Genomic DNA, 25387 nt, shown 5'->3' with positions numbered 1-25387 from the left:
CCATTTTTAATGGTTTGAACAGCTCGTTCAGCTAAACCATTACTAGCTGGGTGGTACGGTGAACTTGTTATGTGTTGAATGCCATTGCATTTGCAGAATTGAGTGAACTCCTCACTAGTGAAACATGTTCCATTGTCAGATACAATGGTGTTGGGAATTCCCATCATGGCAAAAGTTTGCCTAAGCTTAGTCAGTGTTACTGAGGTGGTCGCAGAATGCACCACATGTGCATCCACAAACTTGCTGTGTGCATCGACAATAACTAATATCATGCGTCCTTCAAAAGGACCCATGTAATCAATGTGAATTCTGTGCCATGGGCGTCCAGGCCACTCCCAAGGTTGGAGTGGTGCTGATGGTGGTAGTTGGCTATTAACTTGACAACTGTCACAGTCTCTTACTTTTCTCTCCACTTCCATATCAATATTGGGCCACCAAACGTAACTTCGTGCCAATCCTTTCATCCGTACAATGCCAGGATGTGACTCATGTAACTCATTGAGCAGAAATTCACGTCCCTGGGGTGGAACCACAACTCGTAAGCCCCACATTAGAATGCCTTGTTCCACACTTAGCTCATGTCTCCGTCTGACATAAGCATCATAGTGTTGATCCAATTTCTCTGGCCATCCATCCTGTACATATCGACATACCTGTGACAGAATTGGGTCACGACTAGTCCACTGACGGATCATGTCACTGGTGACTAGGGTTTCATTGTCGAGAAAAGCAAAGACCTGTTGATTTTCCTCTGGTGTAGTGCTTGTAGGCTGTGCTGAAATCAGAGGTAGTCGGCTTAATGCGTCAGCATTGGAGTTTGAAGAGCCACTTCTGTACTCTAAATGGTACTGATAATTTCCCAAAATCAACGACCATCGTTGGATGCGCGCACTGGCCATGTGTGATATCGGCTTGTCTTCTTTCAGTAGACCTAAAAGTGGTTTGTGGTCAGTTTGAATACAGAAGTCCCTTCCATATAGATACTTATGGAATTTTGTCAGTCCATGTATGATTGCAAGTCCTTCTCTTTCCAAGTGCGCATAATTTTTCTCTGCGGAAGTCAAGGTGCGCCATGTGAAGGCGATTGGTTTATCACTACCATCTGGCATGCGGTGTGACAATACCGCTCCTACTCCGTAAGGTGAAGCATCGCAGCTGAGTAGAAGGGGTAACTCAGGGTTATAGTAAACTAACACCTGTGAAGACTGTAATAATTTCTTTGACTCCTGGAATGCTCTTTCTTGTTCTGCCTTCCAATGCCATTTAGCCTTTTCATGAAGAAGCTCGTGGAGCGGGGCTAGAACGGTGCTCAGATTCTTCAAGAAACGGTGGTAGTAGTTGAGCAGTCCCAAATAGCTGCGTAGTTCTGCTACTGTTGTGGGGGTTGGGGCCTTCTGAATGGCCAAAAGCTTGTCATCCGTTGGATGTATGCCCTCTGAATCAAGTCTGTGTCCTAAGTAGACTACAGAGCGTTGCATGAATGTGCATTTCTCCTTGCGCAGCCGTAGGCCAGCTTCCTGCAAACGTTGGAGAACAGTAATGAGGTTGGTATGGGCCTCCTCGTAGCTTCTTCCAGAGACTAAGATATCATCAAGATAGACTGAAACCATAGGGATGTTCTGCACAACCTGTTCCATTAATCGCTGAAATATGCCCGGGGCTGACGCAATCCCATAACAAAGTCGGGTGTAGGCGAAGAGCCCTTTGGTAGTGTTAATGGTAGTCAACAGCTGAGAGTCCGGGTGAAGGCAAATTTGCTGGTAGGCATGACTCAGGTCAAGTTTTGAGTAGTACTGACCTCCAGATAGACTGGCATACAAGTCGTCAATACTGGGAATTGGATATCGTTCCACTCTGGATGCTGTGTTAATAGTCAGCTTATAATCACCACAAATGCGAATCTCTCCATTGGGTTTCAAGACGGGAACAATGGGTGCGGCCCAGTCAGAGTGTTGTACTGGACGTAAAACTCCATCAGCCACAAGGCGTTCAAGCTCTGCCTCCACCTTGCCTTTCATAGCCAGTGGAACTGGACGTGGCCTACAGTATACAGGAATAGTGTTTTCATCAACATGTAATTTGGCATCCATGTTATTTAACTTCCCAAGTCCATCATTGAATAGTTGTGGGAATTTTGTGGTGTAGTCTTCTGTGGACACCATGAATATAGGTGACCACTGCGGGGCAATAGCTTGTATCCAATGACGTCCCAACAGATTGGGACCGGATCCTTGTACCACATAGCAGGGCAGGCTGTATGTATTCCCTTCATAGCAGACAGGTACTGTGACTTGGCCCAATGGTTTGATGATGCCGCCTGAATAGGTCACTAAATTGGTAGCGTTATCCTTCTGCATTTTATTCAAGAGTGGAACACCGTTGATGGTCATAGTCTGAGCATTACTTGAACTAAGGATAGTTACTGAAGCACCGGTGTCAATCTGTAGCTCTGATGGCGAGTCTCCGATGACAAACTTGCAAGTATAGGGTGGTGTGCTAGGTTTGGTATTGTTTGTTGAGTATAAAAACTGGTAGGTTGGGGTCTCAGGAACAGGTGTGGCCTGCGGTTGATGAGGGAGTGTCTCTAGCTGAGGATTAGCTTGGGCTTGTGGTGTGCAATCTGACTGTACATAGTTATTGGTGAGTAACCGTGCTCTACATACCCTGCTAAAATGATTATCCTTGTTGCAGTGGCGACACTGTTTACCCCAGGCTGGACACTGCTGGCTCCTGTTATTGTGTCTAGGTCCACCACATCCTGGACAGCTGCTACTGTGTTGTGATATTTTTGTCTGCTGTTGTTGGTGACTTGGTGTTTGTTTGACAGGGTCCTGTTTTGGGTGTTTCCTAAGCATATTAATTTCCTGTTCATGTTCCTGGCACTCTCCAGACATAATCTTGCTCTGAGACCTGGTAGCCTCTAATGTTCTGCCATATTGTAACAAATTTTCCAGAGTCAATTCGGTGTCTCTAATCCCTTTTTCTCTAACCTTCGGCTCAGAACACTTCTGAATAATCTGGCTTTTAATTTCTCTTGTTGCATTCTGGAACTCACAATGCTTGGACAAAGTTTTCAGTCTGGCACAAAATGCGTCTAATGTTTCAGACGGCAGCTGTGTTGCCTGTCGAAATACATAAACTTCATATTCCACATTCCTTCTCGGTAGAAAATGCTGCGTAAGTTTTTGCTTTGTGTCAGTAAAGTCATCATCATCTACAACTCCTATTGTCTCACTTAACTCAAATACCTCCTCCCCTGCTAGGTGTAGCAAGAGGGCTTTCTTTTGTGCATCTATAGTAATATTTTCTGACACAATAAAGTTATCTAGACGTTTTATCCACTTTTCCCATCGTATTCCCGCGTTTTCCGTGGGTGTGGTCGAAAATGCTGGAAAAGTGGCCCTTGCAAAGTTCATTGTGTATCTAGTGATCGGTACCTTGATAATCCCTTCCTCGTCGCCAATTATGTCGTGTATGGCCCTGATATTCGTGGAATATACAGAGTAACACTCTAGTTTTTAGACAGCAAATTAAAGTCCGTGCGGTTTGGAAACCATGCTTTATTGAACAAACTAAAACAGAGATTTCTACTTGGAACGCATAAGGGTGCTACAAAAATAAGGAATATGCGGAACACGACAGGTTGGAATGGCACAGTAACCCAAAAAAGCTTGAAGAAATGAAGATCAATAGATGTGTGAAATTCTCAGTTGACACAGACATAGTTGATCATTCTTTACATTTCTTTTCTGATGCATCAGAAACAGCATGTGGAACAGTAGCATATCTTCGAACAGTAGCATATCTGCAAAGATAGAGTACATTGTTGTTTATTGTTGGCCAAATCAAGACTAGCACCAATCAAGAAAGTGACAATACCAAGACTAGAGTTAATGGCAGCGACATCAGTGAAATTAAACAACGTGATACTCAAGCACATTGACTTCAGAGTTTCAGAGTCTGTTTTTTTGGACAGATAGTGCAACAGTACTCAGATACATAACCAATGAAGACAATCGATACAAGACCTTCGTCGCCAGTCGAGTGGCAGTAATCAGAGAAGGTTCACAGCCGAACCAGTGGCACTATGTGGATTCCAAAAGCAACCCAGCGGATGACGTTTCAAGGGGACAAACAGCAGACCAACTTCTCCATAACAAGAGATGGAAAGAAGGGCCAAGTTTCCGACAGAAAAATGAAGAGCAATGGCCAAGTTTACCAGGTGACACATAACATGCAGACAACAACATATCTCTGGAAGTGAAAGTCGCCACACATGTGACTCAGGCTCAGAGATCAGAAGACTCGGCTGTTGACAAGATGATTCATAGGCAGTCTTCGTGGTATAGACTAAAAAGAGATGTAGCTTGGTGGTTACATTTCAAAAACTGGCTAAAAGCTAAAGTACAGGTCATTGCAAGTTGTGACAGTGGATCACTTACTGTTGATGAGTTACAAAGAGCCAGTATTGAAATCATCAACTATGTACAGAGACAAGCGTTCAGCGAAGAAATAGCAGCACTCAAGAAATCAGACGCTACCAATGCCAAATTGAGACATAAAAATCTACATCGCCTCAACCCTCAGCTGTCAGAAGACGGTGTACTTGTAGTAAGAGGAAGATTGAATCAAGCTCCAATATCACATGACGCCAGACATCAAATGATATTACCAAGACATCACATAGCTGATTTGATGATCCGACAGTTCCACGTTGATTCAGGTCACTCAGGTAGAGAATATGTTTTATCAATGACAAGGGAACAATTTTGGATATTAGGAGCAAGAACGGCCATTCGCAGAGTAATTAATGATTGCTTCACATGTAGAAAAAGACAATCTCCCTGTAGCACACAGAAGATGGCCGATTTGCCTGCCAGCAGAGTCACACCTGGAAACCCGCCATTCACATATACAGGAGTCGACTATTTTGGAGCATTTCACGTCAAACAAGGCGGAAAACTTGTGAAGCGAAATGGGTGCATTGTCACTTGTTTAACCATCAGGGCTATTCACATTGAGATAGCTCATTCACTGGACACCAGTTCATTCCTAAATGCATTACAGAGGTTCATCAGCCGACGGGGCATGCCCAAGGGGATCAATTCAGATAATGGCACAAAGTTCACAGGTGCAGATAGGGAGCTGAAAGAAGCAGTACAGGGATGAAACCAAACAAAACTAGATGAATTTTTTAGACAGAGAGAGATTAAGTGGAACTTTAACCCACCAGCAGCCTCTCACATGGGTGGATCATGGGAAAGACAGATCAGGACAATTCGTAAAATATTAAGTGGAGTCATGAGAGAGCAGACCTTAGATGACGAAGGACTCTCTACACTTATGTGCACAGTGGAAAGCATAGTGAACAGTCGACCACTAACATATGTCTGAGATGATCCCAGAGATCCAGAACCGCTATCACCCAATCATTTGCTCCTTTTACGTTCAGGCCCAAGACTTCCACCTGGTAGGTTTCAGAAGGAAGATATGTACAGTCGTAAAAGATGGCGTCACATACAGTACCTTGCAGATTTGTTTTGGAAACGTTGGGTGAGAGAATATTTGCCATTATTACAAAGCAGACAAAAGTGGATGACTGTAAGACGTGATATACAGATTGGTGATGTTTTTATGTACAGACACAGATGTGTCTGTACATATTGCCATCACCTGCGTCTGTCGTCGCCGATGCCGATGCCGTCGCCGATGCCGTGCACTTTCCTTGTAAACACGATAAGTGGAGGACAGTTTTACTTTTTGGCTTTATATTTACAGAGCTGATGAATATTCATAAAACGCAGGTCAAGTTTGAAAATCAGCATGATCGGGCCATTATTGTAGAAGTTATGCTGTTTTTTCTTTTTTCAGCATATATGCAACCCTGTAAACACATTTTAAGGAAATCTGTTAGTCCTGTTATCATGAAACTCACAGGAGTAATCAATCTTACTAAAATGCAGGTCAAGTTCATAAATCGGCATGATCGGGCCACTATTTTAGTAGTTATGCTGTTTTTTCATTTTTCAGCATATATGCAACACTGTAAACACAATATAAGAAAAACAGATAGGCCAATTGTCATTAAACTCACAGGAGTGGGCAATCTTACTAAAACACAGGTTGAATTCGAAAATCAGCATAATCAGGCCATTATTTTAGAAGTTATGCTGTTTTTTCACATTTCCTCAAATTCAACTCTTAGGCATATTAACAGTCTCATTATTGAACTAATAAGATACATAAAAGTGTTTGTTTGACATTTCCTGCATGTTTACAACATTGTTAGTTGATTATGTAAAAATGATGGTAAACTTGTTATCATGTATTGTGTAATAAAGTGTCAAAAATGGAAATAAACTCATATCATTGCAGTTTGTCAGATTCAATCATTCACTTTGTTCAGAATCTCAGAATGGAGGAAAATGGACATTTAACACTGTTCTTTTGATATTTTCCCCATCTCATCAATTTTCTTAGTTGATCATATAAAAATTGCAGTAAACTGTTTATTTTGTTTTATGTTTAAATAGTGTTAAAAATGGAAATAAACCCATTTCAGAACAGTGCTGTCTTGTTCATTTTTCAGCATATATGCAACACTGTAAACACAATATAAGAAAAACAGATAGCCAATTGTATTAAACTCACAGGAGTGGTCAGTCTTACTAAAATGTAGGTTGAGTTCGAAAATCAGCATAATCGGGGCATTATTTTAGAAGTTATGCTGTTTTTTCTCATTTCCTCAGATTCAACTCTTAGGCATGTTAACAGTCTCATTATTGAACTAATAAGATATGTAAAAGTGTTTGGTTGACATTTCCTGCATCTTTACAACATTATTAGTTGATTTTGTAAAAATGATGGTAAGCTTGTTATTGTGTATTGTGTAATAAAGTTTCAAAAATGGAAATAAACTCATATCATTGCAGTTTGTCAGATTCAATCATTCACTATGTTCAGAATCTCAGAATGGAGGAAATTGGACATTCAGCACTGTTGTATTGATATTTTTCTCATGTCATCAATTTTCTTAGTTGATCGTATAAAAATGGCAGTAACCTGTTAATTTTGTTTTATGTTCAAAAAATTGTTAAAAATAAAAAAAAAACCCATTTCAGAACAGTGCTGTCTTGTTTACATTTGGCATTTTCAAGTTGTGACTTTGAAGTTCCATGGGCCTGAAGACCTTTGCTAGTCACATTTTCTGAATATCCATGATACTAATATTTTATTATTAAAAATTGATGGTCATTATGCTGTTAAACATTATGTAATATTGCATCAAAATTTGAAAAAAACCTATTTTGGGCACTGCTCCCATAATGACCATTTAAGAAAAACCATGTCACTTACTGTTCTCAAACAATACAGTAAATATGTACAGATGTGTCTGTACATATTGCCATCACCTGCGTCTGTCGTCGCCATCACTGTCTCTGTCGCCGACGCCGTGCACTTTCATTGTAAACACGATAAGTGGAAGGCAGTTTTACTTTTTGGCTATATATTTACAAAGCTGATGAATATTCATAAAACGCAGGTCATGTTCGAAAATCAGCATGATCGGGGCAACTATTGTAGTAGTTATGCTTTTTTTGTTGTTGTGACTTTGAAGTTCCATGGGCCTGAAGACCTTTGCTAGTCACATTTTCTGAATATCCATTATACTAATATTTTATTATTAAAATTGATGGTCATTATGCTGTTAAACATTATGTAATATTGCATCAAAATTTGAAAAAAACGTGCTGCTGCCATGAGGACCATTATGGGAAAACCATGTTACTTATGATTGCCTAACTTTCTAAAAAGAAATACAGGACTAAAATGCAGCCTGAGTTTGAAAAGCAGTCTAATTGGCTTCTTTTTCTGGAGGTTAAACATTTTCAAAGTGTTAACTTGTTACACATTTTACTTACATTGGTATTACCTGTTGAGCATAATTTAAATTTGATGTTGAATTTGCAGTTTAACATAATTTACTTTTGCATCAGAATTGACAGTAGCCTATTTTCTGCATAGTTATTGCCTGTTTTTTGTCTGTACATTTGACAGCTTTGCTGACTTGTTTTAATTGCAGACAACAACACTCCAAGGAACATGTGGCAAATTGCAACAGTCAATAAAACTTTTTCAGGAAGAGATGGACATGTAAGATCTGCAGAAGTACAAACTGTCAACACACCTTTGATGAGGCCCATTGCCAAGTTGTGCTTATTGGCAGTTGATTACACAGACAGCTTAGAAGCAAGCAGTTGAATTTATGCAGACTTCCAAGAAGATAGAAATTTGTCATACAAAAGAGAACAAAAAAATTGTAAGTTTCATTTACTTTACTTTATACAACTGTCATTGTTACTATTAAATTCATATTGAGTTAAAATTTAGTTTAAGGTAAATATATTGTGGAATATACAAGTCTCAGTAATATTTGGGTGTGGACTCGTGGATAATTTCAAAAGAAGTCATTTTTCTTTATTATTTAATGTATATTCACTTTATTAATATTTATTTATCTGTTTGTTTCTTTATACTTATATATAATGTGCTCTAGGGTTTTTGTCAGTTATTTAAGCATTTTTTATTTTATTTTATTTTAGAGATTTGAACCATACACACATAAGTATCGTCACACAAGTTTGTGTAAAGAGACAATAAATCAACAGTATGAGTACAAATACAGGCTTCTCTTTTGCATGAAGTGTCACCCGTCACACTCCGCTCGCCTCCGCGTGGCTCAAGACAGAGAAGCTGAAGCAGTGCGTCTACGTCTTGATTTATTCTTGTTTAATGCGAATATTCAGAAGTTTCACTTAGAAAAACTCCAAGTCGAGCGATATAAAGGTGAGTGAGAGTTGAAAATCTGCTTTGAGCATTGTTTTATGTTCATACGGTGGCTGTCAGTCAAATTTGTCTGTGCAGAAATCAGCGGTAGCTGGAAGATCTGAGGCCGATTCAGCGGGACCTCCATGTTTAGGACTTTTCCTTCTTAAGTGCGTGATGTATGCACATAATTTATGTTTTTCTAGTTAGTGAAGCAAGCACGTGCATCATTACAATACATCATTTTGGTATTAAATTAATCGACCCTTTAGATGAAAAACATTGTTTCAAATAGACAACTTTTCATCGGACTTTTTCAAAATGGCGGGTCCCTAAATTGGTTAGGGACAATTGGGTGACAGCTTGTGACATGTGTTGTTACGGGCCTCCGTATTTGACCTAGTTTTTCATGTCGAGGCTCCATGCTCGCTCATCAGCAGCCGCTCGTGAACTGTACAGAGTTTTTTCTAAAGATGGGCCACGCACACCGTGAGTTTTCCACATTTTATATAGTTTTGATAATTGTGGTTGTGTTAAGAACATTTTTAGTATCTATAAACTGCTTTTATTATGTATTTACATTTAAACTTGTCATTGCAAGAATGCTGCACGTTTCACGCTCGTTTTGTAAGGTACGGTGGCCTGTAAGTGCCACAATAAGTAATGGAAATATCATCGTCAGCATTTTGACATAGGTTTTCTTTATTTTATTTCAGTTTTTTACCACATTCCTTTGTTGGAAATAAAGATAGCTGTATCAAACAACAAAGAGGGTTATCTTCTTGTTTTCCGGAAGCAAGACAGTAAAAAAGGTCAGGCCCATTTAGAAGTCAATTCACCTCTAGCTCCATTTCAAGATGTCAACAGGTGCCGAAGAGCCATCAAGCACAGTTCCAGACTTGGGTGCAGAATTAGCTATGTCAGCTAGATCTAGATCTGTTTCATCAACAGGCACCTCATCCACAATCAGAAAGAGAGCGAAAGCAGAAGCGGCACGTGCACGGCTCAAGTTTGCAGAGCAAGAAGTAGAACTGAAGAAACAACAGGCAATTTTGGAGGAACAAAACGTGATCAGAGCTGCAGAAAGAAACAGACAAAAAGCTGAATTAGAAGCAGAGCTTGAGCTGTTAATGGAAAGGAAATCTCACGCTGCAGCAGAGGCCAAAGCGCAGGTACTCGAAGACGAAGAAATACAGTTGTTTCCCCATAGAAGACGACCAGAATCCCCCGGTCTACCCATAGAAAGTGCTGTAAATCGCACAGCAGCCTTCGTAGAGAGACACTCAGCAGCAACCATACACACCCAACAATCAGATACAAGACAAGAACAAAGTGTGTCAGCAGTGACGGCACCTCAGTTTTTATGTACAGACACAGATGTGTCTGTACATATTGCCATCGCCTGCATCTGTCGTCGCCGTCGCCGATGCCGATGCCGTCGCCGTGCACTTTCCTTGTAATGATCGGGCTACTATTTTAGTAGTTATGCTGTTTTTTCATTTTTCAGCATATATGCAACACTGTAAACACAATATAAGAAAAACAGATAAGCCAATTGTCATTAAACTCACAGGAGTGGTCAATCTTACTAAAACGCAGGTTGAGTTCGAAAATCAGCATAATCAGGCCATTATTTTAGAAGTTATGCTGTTTTTTCACATTTCCTCAGATTCTATTCTTAGGCATGTTAACAGTCTTATTATTTTACTAATAAGATACATAAAAGTGTTTGTTTGACAATGATCGGGCTACTATTTTAGTAGTTATGCTGTTTTTTCATTTTTCAGCATATATGCAACACTGTAAACACAATATAAGAAAAACAGATAAGCCAATTGTCATTAAACTCACAGGAGTGGTCAATCTTACTAAAACGCAGGTTGAGTTCGAAAATCAGCATAATCAGGCCATTATTTTAGAAGTTATGCTGTTTTTTCACATTTCCTCAGATTCTATTCTTAGGCATGTTAACAGTCTTATTATTTTACTAATAAGATACATAAAAGTGTTTGTTTGACATTTCCTGCATCTTTACAACATTGTTAGTTGATTATGTAAAAATGATGGTAAACTTAATATCGTGTATTGTGTCATAAAGTGTCAAAAATGGAAATAAACTCATATCATTGCAGTTTGTCAGATTCTATCATTCACTATGTTCAGAATCTCAGAATGGAGGAAATTGGACATTTAACACTATTCTATTGATATTTTTCCCATCTCATCAATTTTCTTAGTTGATCATATAAAAATTGCAGTAAACTGTTTATTTTGTTTTATGTTAAAAAAAGTGTTAAAAATGGAAATAAACCCATGTCAGAACAGTGCTGTCTTGTTTCACATTTCCTCAGATTCAATTCTTAGGCATGTTAACAGTCTCATTATTTAACTAATAAAACATGTAAAAGTGTTTGTTTGACATTTCCTGCATCTTTACAACATTATTAGTTGATTATGTAAAAATGATAGTAAACTTGTTATCGTGTATTGTGTAATAAAGTGTCAAAAATGGAAATAAACTCATATCATTGCAGTTAGTCAGATTCAATTATTCACTATGTTCAGAATCTCAGAATGGAGGAAATTGGACATTTAACACTGTTGTATTGATATTTTTCCCATCTCATCAATTTTCTTAGTTGATCATATAAAAATGGCAGTAACCTGTTAATTTTGTTTTAGGTTAAAAAAATTGTTAAAAATGAAAAAAAAAAAAGAACATTTCAGAACAGTGCTGTCTTTGTTTACATTTTGGCATTTTCAAGTTGTGACTTTGAAGTTCCATGGGCCTGAAGACCTTTGCTAGTCACATTTTCTGAATATCCATGATACTAATATTTTATTATTAAAAATTGATGGTCATTATGCTGTTAAACATTATGTAATATTGCATCAAAATCTGAAAAAAATCTATTTTGGGCACTGCTCCCATGATGACCATTTAAGAAAAACCATGTCACTTACTGTTCTCAAACAGTACAGTAAATAAGTACAGATGTGTCTGTACATATTGCCATCACTTGCGTCTGTCGTCACCGTCGTCGCCGTCACTGTCGCTGGCACTGGCGCCGTGCACTTTCATTGTAAACACAATAAGTGGAAGGCAGTTTTACTTATTTGTTGTATACTTACAGTGCTGATGAATATTCATAAAATGTAGGTCAAGTTCGAAAATCAGCATGATCGGGCCATTATTGTAGAAGTTATGCTGTTTTTTCACTTTTCAGCATACATGCAACACTGTAAACACATTTCAAGGAAAACCGATAGGCCTGTTGTCATGAAACTCACAGGTGTAATCGATCTTACTATAACACAGGTCCTGTTCGAAAATTGGCATGATCGGGCCACTATTTTAGTAGTTATGCTGTTTTTTTCATTTTTCAGCATATATGCAACACTGTAAACACAATATACGAAAAACAGATAGGCCAATTGTCATTAAACTCACAGGAGTGGTCATTCCTGCTAAAACACAGGTTGAGTTCAAAAATCAGCATAATCGGGCCATTATTTTAAAGAAATGCCACTTTTTCACATTTCCTTAGATTAAATTCTTAGGCATGTTAACAGTTTCAATTTTTAATTGATAAGATACGTAAAAGTGTTTGTTTGGCATTTCCTGCATCTTTACAACATCATTACATGATTATGTAAAAATGATGGTAAACTTGTTATCGTGTATTGTGTCATAAAGTTTCAAAAATGGAAATAAACTCATATCATTGCAGTTTGTCAGATTCAATCATTCACTATGTTCAGAATCTCAGAATGGAAGAAATTGGACATTTAACACTGCTCTATTAATATTTTTCCCATCTCATCAATTTTCTTAGTTGATCATATAAAAAACGGTAGTAAACTGTTAATTTTGTTTTATGTTAGAAATTGTTAAAACTGGAAAAAAAAAACATTTCAGAACATTGCTGTCTTGTTTACATTTTGGCATTTTCAAGTTGTGACTTTGAAGTTCCATGGGCCTGAAGACCTTTGCTAGTCCCATTTTCTGAATATCCATAATACTAATATTTTATTATTAAAATTGATGGTCATTATGCTGTTAACCATTATGTAATATAGAATTGACAGTAGCATATTTTGTGCATAGTTATTTCCTGTTTTTTGTCTGTACATTTGACAGCTTTGCTGCCTTGTTAGAAATTGCGCGTAGACCAGAACCCGTTCCATCAGCAGTCACCAGTACTGAAGTTCCACAATTACCAAGAGTCTTACCAGAACAGTTGAATCCGAATGCCTCTGAATTCACACCAGCTACTGAAAATGGCAGAGAAATGACAGGGATAATGAATTATCTACTGAAGAAGGAGTTGCTCCTCACTCGATTAACTACATTTCAAGAAACCCCAGAGACATATGTTCATGGAAAGAAAGTTTTGTAAGTATGAAGAAAGATTTAGCACTGTCAGCATCAGAAGAGGTAGACTTACTCATCAGATGGCTGGGTCCCACCAGCAGAAAGCATGCAATTAGTATTAAAACAGCAAATCCAAGTCAACCTCAGAAAGCAGTCAAAGAGATTTGGGAAAGATTGGAGGAAAGATACGGTAGCCCAGAGCTAATAGAATCTGTCCTGAGGAAGAAAATAGACATGTTTCCTAAACTGACGTCGAAGGATACACTGAAACTGTATGAACTTTTAGATCTCCTGTCAGAGATTCAGGCCTTTAAAGAAGATGAATTGTGTGGATTGACCCTGTCCTATCTCGACTCAGCGGTAGGAATAAACCCAATAGTAGCCAAGTTAACTCAGGACCAACAGAACAAGTGGACATCTCATGCCGTGAAATACAAAGAGAACAACAGAGTCCATTACCCTCCATTCCCTGAATTCGTCAAATTCATTAAGAAGCTGAGCCAGACAAAGAACAGTCCTTGTTTTCAGTATGACTTTACACACAATACTTCTATTAAAGACAGACCAAAGGAAAGAAACATGATAACAAGCAGGAAGACTGATGTCGCTCAAAAAGAAGAGTGCCCACTGCATGGCACAAACCATGAACTCAGGGAATGCAGAGTGTTTGGTCAGAAAAGCCCGAATGAGCAGAAGTGTATTATGAGGAAATATGGCTATTGTTTTGGTTGCTGTCGCAAGGGCCACATTCAGTCATCTTGTGGAGAGAAAACATTTCCTTCCCAAACCAATTTCCCAGTAAAAGGTGCCCCGAGTGGTATTCCAGAAAGAAGAAACAATGCTGAGAGAAGAAACAACGTTTCCACAGATGAAGGTGTTGCCCCAAGAGCGAATGGCGGGGAGGTGATTACTAAATGTACTGCATTGTGTGAAGAAGGATTTGTTGGACGGTCATGTGCTAAAAATGTTTTAGTGAGGTATTTTCCAAAGGCCGACCAGAAGAGGCTGTTGCAGTTTATGCTGTCCATGATGATCAGAGTAACAAGTCCTTAGGAACCCCAGCTCTTTTTGACCAGCTGCAGATCTCAGGAGGGTTGCGTAGTTATTCATTGTCTTCATGCTCAGGGACCACTCACATATCAGCAAGGCATGCTGTGGACCTCATTGTTGAGTCTTATGATGGTACTCAGTCCTTTGTGCTTCCTGAAATAATTGAGTGTGACATTCCTAAGAATCGTTCTGAAATCCCTACTCCGGACGTGGCTATGCAGTATGATCACCTGAGTTCTTTATCAGAGAAGATTCCACCCTTGAACCCCAAAGCTGAAATCGGTCTGCTCATAGGCAGAGATCTAATTGAAGCACATCATGTTCAAGATCAACTCCTGGGTTCTAAGAATCATCCATTTGGCCAGAAACTACCACTCGGATGGGTAATCATTGGTGAAGTCTGCCTTGGAAAAGTACATCAGCCAAAGAGGATATCCGCCTTCAAGACCAACATCATGAACGACGGGCGCCCTACAAACTTTCTACCATGTCCCAGTGCAATACTCTTGAAAGAAGAAAATCAGATTGGTTCAGATGTTTTCAAAATTACAGCCCAAGACGACCGCGTTAGTTTGTCCACAGAGGACAGGGAATTTCTCGACATTATGAATGAATCTATGCGAAAAGACAAGGATCAGTGGATGGCTCCTCTCCCATTCAAACACCCAAGACAGAGAATGCCGAATAACAGGTCACAAGTCTTAGGCAGGGCAAGATCATTTGACGCAGCATTAAAGAAAGACGAACGTAAACTTCAGCATATGGTGGAATTCATGGAGAACATATTCGATACTCAAGCTGCGGAAGAAGCCCCTGAGCTTCCACCTGGAAAGGAAGTCTGGTACCTTCCTCTTTTTGCAATATACCATCCCAGAAAACCTGATAAAGTGAGAGGAGTTTTTGATTCTTCTGTCAAGTATGAAGGGTACTCTTTGAATGAGAATCTACTCACTGGACCAAACCAAACCAACAGTTTATTGGGAGTACTTTTAAGATTTCGGAAAGACAGAATCGCAGTCACAGCAGATATCCAACAGATGTTTTACTCCTTTCTAGTAAATGAAGAACACAGAGACTTTCTACTATTCTTCTGGTACAGAAATAATGACCCAAAGAAAGATCATTGAATACCGAATGAGAGTCCATGTATTTGGGAACACTCCGTCACCTGCCGTAGCTACCTATGGCCTTAGGAAAGCAGTGGAACATGCTGATGAAGATGTGAAACATTTTGTCACCAAGAACTTTTATGTACCGTATAGCTAAAAAAAAACACGACTAATGGTACGCGTATGATCGATAACTGATTTAATTCTCGTAAGATTACCATCCGCCCCCTTCCTTATGAATAGGTATTACTTTATTAATACAATGCAACCGTCGTGTAGCCGCATGTTAGAAGACAATGTTTGATTACGCACAGCAGTAGGAGGCCGCTACCCCTTCCCAGCAAGGAGTCAACACAGCAGCGGGTAACCCGGGGTTAATTAGGGGTTATTAGCTGTCCACTTATGATCGGTATTGTTCGTCTTGATTGCAGCACACTTCCTACTCACTATTGGTTCGACCGCCTCTTCTTTAAATGCTCTCTCAAACCTTTCCTCAGTCAGCCGAGAATGGAAACACGTTTATCTGCCGATAAACTACGTCGTTGATGTATTATTCGGCATCATTCTACAGTGGGTCATAAGGCTCTATCTATCATTTTTTTCGTCTCGCATTTTACCAGATTAAGCTGACGCTTGAAAACTAAATTTAATGAATAATTTTCTCACGTTCACCGTATCCAGCTAATTTTACGACAATAACTACCACGGCACCTCCGCCATTTGCAATTGTAGACGAACCACGTGTTTCTAACTGATAGGCCAATACAACTATACCAGACCCATTGTACGAGAAAAGACCGTTTATATTTAATGAATTAAAAAACATTTGAGGATTGCGATTTTCTATTGATATACTATCGATGGTATCCCTGTATTAAATCATCCACTGCTACCCCCTCTTTTGTAGTGTAGCATGACTCGTATCACAAGATGGCCTTAGAAATGAAGTAAGACAGGCCTACACTCTGATAGTTTTTAGTCTATTATTAACCCTAATGTCGTTGATTGTCATTCATTCTAGAACTCTCTGAGCCATCGCAAAATTATTTGCCAGGACTTTTAAAGGCTATTTCTTAACGTATTTTTTTTATATTTGCACTGAGTCCAAAATGTTCGAGGACGTCTCTGTCGTTATCGCCGTTTCTGGGACGCAGTCCCAGACAAAGGATCGGAAAGTTTCTAAATAAAAGAACTTATAAATGCTGCCACTAGCCATCCTTATTGTTCCTAAGTAAAGAGAGGCGATAATGATCTTTTCTTTCTTCTAGCTTAGTCTGTCGACTAAAATGAACAAGGTTAGGCCTACAATGCAACCACCTATTATTACGACCATTAATAAGGTTCTTTGCTACACTCCCTTTCTTCATGATCGCGAAACCAGTGGGGTGCTGTGTTTTAAATATATAAAAAAAGGGTCTCGCGAGGTGAAGCTATAATAATGAAATAAAAAAATCCAATGAATAGGCCTATCTAATAAACCATGAAGCACGTAGTCTAGGCTTCTTCTTTGACCGACATCACATTTTTACATTCTTTGTTTTAATAAGAGGATGAACGTGGTCTAATTTGTCTTTTGGTGGTGTGTGATTTTGCTCGAAGTAGCGGAGTCAAGTAAATCGGTGATATACCGTTGGTAAGAGTAGCGATCATCGCTCCTGCGTCCTCATAGATTACTTTCTAATCACCCGTAATTAACGCAGTCAGGAATAAGCGCTCAAATAGGGGTTTTTGTATCAGGGAAAATTTTAGTATTAATCTTATGTTATTATGTATCTGTATTATGTAATCATGTAACTCATTTTCCCAAGGCAACCACCAATTATGACGACCATTAATGAAGTTCTCTGCTACACTCTCTCCTCATGATCACTTGCTCAATCGTGAAACCCTGGAGGTGTTGTATATATATTTGGGGTAGTTTACTATAGCATGCTACACTCTCCTCATGATCAGCTGCTCGATCGTGAAATCTGGAGTGAAACCCATGGTTTATCTAACAATGGTTTAAATAAATAAAAAGGGTGTCACGGAGGTGAAGCTGCTTAACTCATAAGAATAACGAACGAAAAAATACGATGAACATTTAATAAACCACGAAGCGCGTATGTTTTGACCGTTATCGCCTTTTTTACATAAGATGTCTCAACAAGAAGGCAGATGTAGTCCAATTTGTCTTTTGTTGGTGATTCTGCTTCAGGTGGCTGAGATTAGTTGATCGGTGATGCACCGTTGGTAAGAGTAGCAATCATCACTCCTGCGTTCTAACGGATTACTTTCCAACCCCCCATAATTAACGCAGCCAGGAATAGGCGCTGAAATAGGGGGTATTAAATCAGGAATTAATTTTTGTAATTATGTATCCGTAAAATAAGAATCGTAACATTATCACGTATTTTTCCTGATGGAAAATATCATAATTTATGCACACTGATCGAATTATAAAGAAAATCTCCAGATGTAAACAAAGGTCAGTCAAGTATCACTCATCCCAGGCTGCAGGGCAGATATAGCGAATTGAATGAAGCGCCAGTGATCTGGCAACCCTACAAATTTGTCATAATGATTCATGGGCAAACAATAGAAGCATGAAATTAACACCTTTTACAGTGTGAATGACGACACCTTATGAGGCTTTTGTTTCTCCCCCTGGGTTGGTATTACAAAGTAAGTATGTTGACGTAAGTGTGTTGACTTTTGCATGTTCAAAGGAACAATGGAAATGTCATTTCAAAACAAAGAGCCACATTTCCCTACTTAGGTGGCCAAAATATTGTCAATGAAACGCAAAAAAGACAAAATCACCAGCTGTTACTGACTGAGTCTAACTCAAATGCAAAAAGGTACGCACAGCGACAAAGCGCTATTGTAAACAATGACCCGACGATGAGATCAATAAGATGTATAAAATGACTATTTGTACTATAAAACTGTACCCCTGCCCCTACTTGTATATTATGACACACACAAGGCCACCCTATACCAGAGTTACAGATTGATTTTTCATTACACAGTCTCTTGCACTGAAGAAAAATACTCATAATTAATTTGCGGCCCTAGTAGAGGGTCTTCTCTCGCTTTCTCTCAAATCAAAATAAACTAGCAAACATGAAAATTGGCAAAATGTATTAGGATGTGAAGTGTTGCGAACCCTTTAAACAAGGTGAATGGTAATATGCACAGATTTTAACAAATTTTAATTTTAATTTCAATTAAATTTAATTTTAATTAAAATTGATATTACCAAAATTAGTAAATGTCGTTTGCGTCATGTATCAATATTTTTGCGCATAATAGTACCTACGTTATAAACATTCAGCAAAGATATTTGGAAGGCCGCTCTTTTGTTGTTTATATCAAAGGAAAACTATTTGATACCCATCGTATCAATCATTATACCATGATAAGAGATTAGCATACTAATTTATGTCCCCAGTAATAATAACTTTAACAATAACAACAAACGTTCCTACTGTGCTTTCCGTTGCAAACACAATTAGCCACGACTGTTTTATATATTAATAGATATTTATAATAATGACAATTTCAAAATCTTCAAAAGTATCGACAGGGACACGAACTCCTGTCAGGTGGGTTGCAGACGACTCAACGACGTTAACCGTTGTTCCACCAATTCTATTGTTCACGCATACAAATATCGACAGCTCTGTATTGCCGCCCATGCCGAAGCTTTGCGGAAATTGCCGAAGGCTAGGAAAATTCTTCAAAGTATACTTTTATTACATTTAATCAAATCCAGACTATCTCCCACTGCCCTGAGGTATGGCTAAAGGCTTTCAGTTGTCATCAGACTTTGTAATTTGGGAGAAAAAAGTGAAACAGTAACTTCTGGTGATGAATAATAGGTAATAGTGCTGCAAGGTGTTGTTTTTTATCCCTGATGTACGAGTAGCTTTTTCTACAGTTTCTATAATTCTCTTAACGTATGAAAATATGCAGGTTTTCTGATATAATAAGACTTTGATAAAATCAAAACCAATAATACTTTTAAAGTCGAGAGTCGGGATAAATATCGGCAAGGTGGAGATATGTCCCGCCGGCGCTTCTGCAACAGCAAGACTGAAGGACGCAAGTTACAAAGCAAGACATGTTTAGTCAAGTTAAAGACTTAATTACCGGTTTAACTTCGGCGGCAGTGCCTACTGCTGTGAGCAACATGCGCTGTCCATCGTAATCCCCCTATCATTAACACTGTCGGGGACGTGCGCATTAGCGCGTCTGATGTAGACAGCGTGTGCTATTAAAGTGACCGGGGACTTATTAGCTATAGTGTAGATGATGCCCTCATTACAGGATCAGACTCGGAAAGCCTCACAGACCTAGTGAAAAGAACCCAGAAGGTTTTGTGGGAAAATGGAAGAATCCGGTTACATAAAATCGCTTCCAATTCTCCAGACGTGGTGAATGCCTTCCCAACAGAAGACCGAGAGAAAACACTCATGAATCTTGACCTATTTACAGAAGAGCTTCCTACTCAAGCATCTCTTGGAATTTCATGGAATATGGATAAGGATTGTTTTGGTTTCAGCCTTTTCATTCCTGAAAGACCATTTACCAAACGTGGGATTCTATCAACCATCAACAGTATTTTTGATCCTCTTCCTATCTCCAGTGACAGTTACCGGGAAAATGCTAGCAAGAGAGATGCATGTCGAAGCTGTTGGATGGGATGACCCTTTGCCAGAACATCTCTATCACCAGTGGGAATCTTGGAAAAGTTCACTTTTCTCCTTGAGAGAATTCCGTGTTCCAAGGATGATTACTGCAGTGGATTTCAGTTTAGCAGATTCCCTGGAGGTATGGATATTCTCAGATGCCTCCGAACGTGCCATATCAGCAGTTGCCTACTTGAAAGCTCGTCGTGATACCTCCACAGAAGTAGGTTTTATCATGGGAAAGTCCAAACTATCACCACCAGGTGGTGTGACCATACCACGTTTAGAACTTTGTGCAGTTGTCTTAGCAACAGAGCTTGCAGATACAATCTCTGAACACCTTGACCTTCCGATGGAAACATTCAAGTATTGCACAGATAGTAGAGTCGTTCTCGGTTATCTCTATAACCACACCAGACGGTTCTACACATATGTCAGCAACCGTGTAGCTACAATATTGAAACGGTCCAAGGCGTCTCAGTGGCAGTATATCCCCTCAGAGAAAAACCTAGCCGATTGCGGCACAAGATGCAATACCCCAGTTCAGGATTTTTCAAGTAGTAAGTGGATTACAGGGCCAGATTTCTTGAAAGATGTTGTCACAGCAACAGTTGGTGAAAACTGTAGCTCTGACCTAGTTGACGAAGATGCAGATTGTGAAATACGTCCAACAATCAATGTGAAGGCTACAGTATTGTTAAGAAGCATTGCTGCTAGGTTTGAAAAGTTTTCAACATGGAAATCTCTTGTCAGGGCAATTTCTCTCTTGAAGAGGTTTTGCAGAGCCTGGAAGGAAAAGAAGCAAATGTCTCCTAAAGACCCTAGTGATACCGAAGCTATGGAGATATTCCTAATAAAGAAAGCACAGGAAGATGCCTTCAGAGAAGAAATTAGCATGGTGCAAAAGAAAGCCAGTGTACCTGCAGACAGCAAATTGACAACACTATCACCAGTACTAGATGACCAACACATTCTGCGTGTTGGAGGACGCCTCAGCAATGCTCCTTTGGAGAAAGGTCAAAAGCATCCTATTATTATCCCGAAGAAATCTCACATAGCAAACTTACTTGTGAATCACTACCATTCAATTTCTCATCACCAAGGAAGACATGTGACAGAGTCTGCACTTCGCTCCAAGGGATTTTGGATAATTGGAGCAAAAAGACTAGTTTCTTCAATCTTGTACAAGTGCGTAATATGTCGTAAATTGCGAGGCAAGTTCTTGAACCAACGCATGGCTGATCTACCTGAGGATAGAGTAACCCCAGGACCTCCTTTCACGTCGGTTGGAATTGATGTTTTCGGTCCATGGCCTGTGGTCACGTGTAGAACAAGAGGTGGTCAGGCTGAAAGTAAAAGGTGGGCCCTGATTTTTGGTTGTTTAGTTACCAGGGCAGTGCACATAGAAGTTATAGAAGAAATGAGTTCTTCGTCCTTCATCAATGCTCTTAGACGTTTCGTAGCCATCCGTGGACCAGTGAAAATGATCAGATCGGATCGTGGCACAAATTTCATAGGTGCCCTGGATCAGATTAAAGCCACAGGTATCTTTGTTGAAAATGATCCAGTGCAAGAACGCCTCCATGACATGGGAATTGTGTGGAAGTTCAATCCCTCGCATGCATCGCACATGGGTGGAGCCTGGGAACGTCTTATCGGTCTCGCCAGAAGAATACTCGATGCTATGTTTTTAACCAGCCATACCCAAAAGCTTACTCATGAAGTTCTAGTTACCTTTATGTGTGAAGTTAGTGCTGTCATTAATTTTCGACCTGTGGCTCCCATTTCCTATGATCCAGAGGACCCAGAAATCATCACGCCAGCAATGTTGCTTACACAGAAGAAGGAGCCATTACTTACCCCAACCACATCAACAGATATGAGAGAAATATACCAGTCACAATGGAAGTATGTGCAGATCCTTTCTAATACATTCTGGAAGCGATGGAGAGATGGTTATCTCCAGTCATTACAAAAGCGAGGGAAATGGACAGCTTCGCAGAAAGACTTGAAAATCGGTGACATTGTGCTGCTCAGAGACTGTGAGTTACATCGAGGCAGTTGGCCAATGGGAGTAGTAGAAAATGTTTTTCCCAGTGGATGTGACAGTAAAGTCAGAACTGTGGAGGTCAGAACAGTGAAAGATGGAAAATCTGTGAAATATGTCAGACCAATATGTGAACTTATTCTTTTGATTGACAGTTGGTAAAGTTGCGAACATGTAGGAGGGATTTAATAGCAAAACACTACATATTTAGTGGCTAAGTTAGGTCTAAACTTAGTATATGTTGTGCATTCTATTTTATAGTTGACTTTTATTGTATTAGTTAAATAGTGATATCAATCAGATATCATGCGAGGAGTGTGTTGTTACGGGCCTCCGTATTTGACCTAGTTTTTCATGTCGAGGCTCCATGCTCGCTCATCAGCAGCCGCTCGTGAATAGACTGTACAGAGTTTTTTCTAAAGATAGGCCACGCACACCGTGAGTTTTCCACATTTTATATAGTTTTGATAATTGTGGTTGTGTTAAGAACATTTTTAGTATCTATAAACTGCTTTTATTATGTATTTACATTTAAACTTGTCATTGCAAGAATGCTGCACGTTTCACGCTCGTTTTGTAAGGTACGGTGGCCTGTAAGTGCCACAATAAGTAATGGAAATATCATCGTCAGCATTTTGACATAGGTTTTCTTTATTTTATTTCAGTTTTTTACCACATTCCTTTGTTGGAAATAAAGATAGCTGTATCAAACAACAAAGAGGGTTATCTTCTTGTTTTCCGGAAGCGAGACATGACATTTTTTGGTAATTTTAACGTGGTGTATGCATATAATTTATGTTTTTCTAGTTAGTGAAGCAAGTACGTGCACCATTACAATATAGCACTGTGATATTAAATGAATCAATCCTTTAGATGAAAAACATCGTTTCAAATAAACAACTTTTCATCAGACTTTTTCAAAATGGCCGGTCCAAAATATGATGACAGGGAACTCTCTCGGAATTTTTAAAATTTTTTTTATTGCAATATGATGTTTGCAGAGTTTCGTTTAGGATATAGAGTTATATTTTATAATGAATTCCGCACTTACTCATTTCAGGTTGAAAGATCTTTAGGTGAACTGGCAGATGTTGCCACAACTGAAGAGTCAAAATGATTGTTTCCAGCAGCAACTTGATGAGGCACAAGGCTCTGTTTTCTTACCACCACAAACATTAAACTATAGTGCATAAGAGGTAGCCATCGATGGTTTTGGATATAATTTCAGTCAAGCTATCAAGTACCTTAATACATAATCTACAGTTACCAGTTTCCCTATATAACAGAAGTTGTGATTTATTATTTATTAAGATTTTAGGGAATGTTTGTGTGTAAAGTTTTTTCATGTATAACTATTACAAACTCTTATTTTTCTATGCTTGTTCAACATGACTGAGACCAGTAAGAACCATTTTGCCATTCCTTGATCTGCAATTTATATAACAGGAGTGCCTTTTATCTCAAAATGCTGTGGGGCAATGAGCACCATCAATACTTTTGACGAACTTTTAAGGGATAAAAATATTCTTGAGCTGTGCTGGCTGTTGCTAATGATAACATTTATTGGTTATCAGTGTACTTAAATATGTCATATTATCTTAGGTTTGAACCATCAAAAGAAAGGTATATGCAGTTAAACAATACATTGATTTTAGTTTAATATGCACGTTTTTGCACAGATGACATGGTTTGTAGACAAAAGTGCTATTTATTGAAGTTAAATCAATTCAGATGCAAATATGAACTGATACTGGACCGCAGGTAAATTTGTAAATTTTAATTTTTGGCTAGAATTGAAGAGTGGTCCAAGTTTGAAAAGGAAATTTAGTGTTCATTGGCTAATTGTCCAAAGTGTAAAATAAAATAATCACCACATCAAAATAAAAACTAACCATTTTTGTATTGCTTTAATCACTGTTGGGTGTAACAATATTGACATATTTTCATTGCTGGTACTTTGTTTTAGATGTTATACAAGTTGCTCGATGGTTAAAATAAAGCAATATCAATCGATAAAAATATTTATTTCATTTTTTCTTCTAATAAATTTAAACTATCAATCAACTATTAGTTGGCCTCATGTAATAGACAAAGATATAAACAAAAATATTTATTTATAAAATTTTATTTAGAAGCATACTAAGTGCAATAACTTATTTTCATTTCCCCAATTTTCCTGGTTAAGCTTTTCTCTACCTGGTATATAAGCAATAATGTGCTAAAAAAGAAAGAAACGAGGCTGGCATACGGAAACTGCAAGTACAGTACTACTGTTTTGTGTACTCGGCTGTGAATTGAATGTGTCATTCCTAGATGAAGGTAAATTTCCTTTACACGACAAAAAAAATTAAAATAAAAATGAGACTTCTACAGGTGCAAATTTTAGCGTTGAAGGTGGGTTTGTGAAATTGTTCTCATACATTCTTGATGTGAAACTAATTTTTGTATAAGTGATCGACTCTAGATCAAATGGAGGTGTATCTCACATGATTTGAGTTTTATTTCCCAAAATGGTTGCATCCAGGCTTGAATTCTCTCTTTACACCTTTCTGTAATCCCAACATGTTTTCTCTGTGAGATTATTAGAGACTTCGCTAGGCTTTATCCCAAATAGCGGAAGCAACCCATGTGGACGGTCTTTTGAATATGTATTCGGCACAAGCTCTCCCTACGACCACAAGCTGGGTAATTATTAGGATTACTAAGCCCGTTACGAGGATAGGATGAAAGGAAACCCCTTGTTTCTACTCCTTCTCTTATAACTTCTTGTGCTAACCTACTTTGTACAAATATGGTTTTAATAAATCGCCAAAATTATGACACTACTGAACATTGTGTATCAAACGTTTTGATACGATTAAATAAATGTGCAAAAAGGATTACGGAATGAGTTACTGTAGTACTTACTGTATATTGTAGTGTTTTTATGACATATGATTTACATATTTGATAGTGAGACACTCCTCGGCTTTAACGAATCACCCGACGTTTACTATGCCCCCCACGCGCCCCTCCAAAAAAGCTCTTTTGATTTCGATATGAATTTGTTTTTAGAGCAAAAAAGTCCAATATCCCTTTCACGACTCAGTCATTGTACAGCATGTTGTAATCGATATTTAAGAAAGGTCATTTTTGTACTCCGCCTTTAGTGTTTATTGTGGTACTTGCTTTCATTGGGGACACTGCCTGATGAGGTTACAATTACATGTACGTCGCTAGCCTATCTCCATAGGTTACTGGAATATATCTAAGTACTAGTAAAGCTTTGTAAAGTCATTATTGTCACACGTCATAGTTATTGAATTTT

At 38.7% G+C, this 25387-nt stretch overlaps 4 protein-coding genes across 4 annotated transcripts; all 4 read left to right on the top strand.

The window, feature by feature from the left end:
- Positions 1-4320: 4320 nt before the first annotated feature.
- LOC147760326 (uncharacterized) lies at positions 4321-5169 on the top strand. Its single transcript, XM_086994170.1, has one exon. The coding sequence runs from the start codon at positions 4321-4323 to the stop codon at positions 5167-5169; it is 849 nt and encodes a 282-aa protein (XP_086850296.1).
- A 4028-nt stretch (positions 5170-9197) lies between these two features.
- Positions 9198-10538, top strand: LOC147760325 (uncharacterized). The gene is made up of 2 exons (XM_086994736.1): positions 9198-9315; positions 9543-10538. The coding sequence occupies exon 2, from the start codon at positions 9684-9686 to the stop codon at positions 10284-10286; it is 603 nt and encodes a 200-aa protein (XP_086850862.1). The 5' UTR covers positions 9198-9315; positions 9543-9683; the 3' UTR covers positions 10287-10538.
- Positions 10539-13228: 2690 nt separating this feature from the next.
- On the top strand, positions 13229-15378 carry LOC147760324 (uncharacterized). Its single transcript, XM_086994167.1, has 2 exons — positions 13229-14018; positions 14192-15378. The coding sequence occupies exons 1-2, from the start codon at positions 13229-13231 to the stop codon at positions 15376-15378; spliced, it is 1977 nt and encodes a 658-aa protein (XP_086850293.1).
- Positions 15379-19656: 4278 nt separating this feature from the next.
- On the top strand, positions 19657-24093 carry LOC106163784 (uncharacterized). The gene is made up of 3 exons (XM_086994466.1): positions 19657-22518; positions 22746-22844; positions 23141-24093. The coding sequence occupies exon 1, from the start codon at positions 20008-20010 to the stop codon at positions 22240-22242; it is 2235 nt and encodes a 744-aa protein (XP_086850592.1). The 5' UTR covers positions 19657-20007; the 3' UTR covers positions 22243-22518; positions 22746-22844; positions 23141-24093.
- The last annotated feature ends 1294 nt before the right edge of the window (positions 24094-25387 follow it).

Source organism: Lingula anatina, chromosome 8 (genome assembly GCF_051362555.1).
Source record: "Lingula anatina isolate TDL-2025a chromosome 8, LinAna3.0, whole genome shotgun sequence".
In the NCBI taxonomy this organism is placed as follows: domain Eukaryota; kingdom Metazoa; phylum Brachiopoda; class Lingulata; order Lingulida; family Lingulidae; genus Lingula; species Lingula anatina.
This window is presented reverse-complemented; position numbering and strand designations above follow the sequence as displayed.

What these genes read in the sequence shown, in the direction of transcription:
- LOC147760324 (XM_086994167.1), top strand. Translation starts at nt 13,229, where the DNA reads ATGAAGAAAGATTTAGCACTGTCAGCATCAGAAGAGGTAGACTTACTC. An exon ending in AGTAAAAGGTGCCCCGAGTG is followed by an intron (nt 14,019 to 14,191) that starts GTATTCCAGAAA and finishes TATTTTCCAAAG; the next exon opens with GCCGACCAGAAGAGGCTGTT.
- LOC147760326 (XM_086994170.1), top strand. Translation starts at nt 4,321, where the DNA reads ATGATTCATAGGCAGTCTTCGTGGTATAGACTAAAAAGAGATGTAGCT.
- LOC147760325 (XM_086994736.1), top strand. Translation starts at nt 9,684, where the DNA reads ATGTCAACAGGTGCCGAAGAGCCATCAAGCACAGTTCCAGACTTGGGT.
- LOC106163784 (XM_086994466.1), top strand. Translation starts at nt 20,008, where the DNA reads ATGCTAGCAAGAGAGATGCATGTCGAAGCTGTTGGATGGGATGACCCT.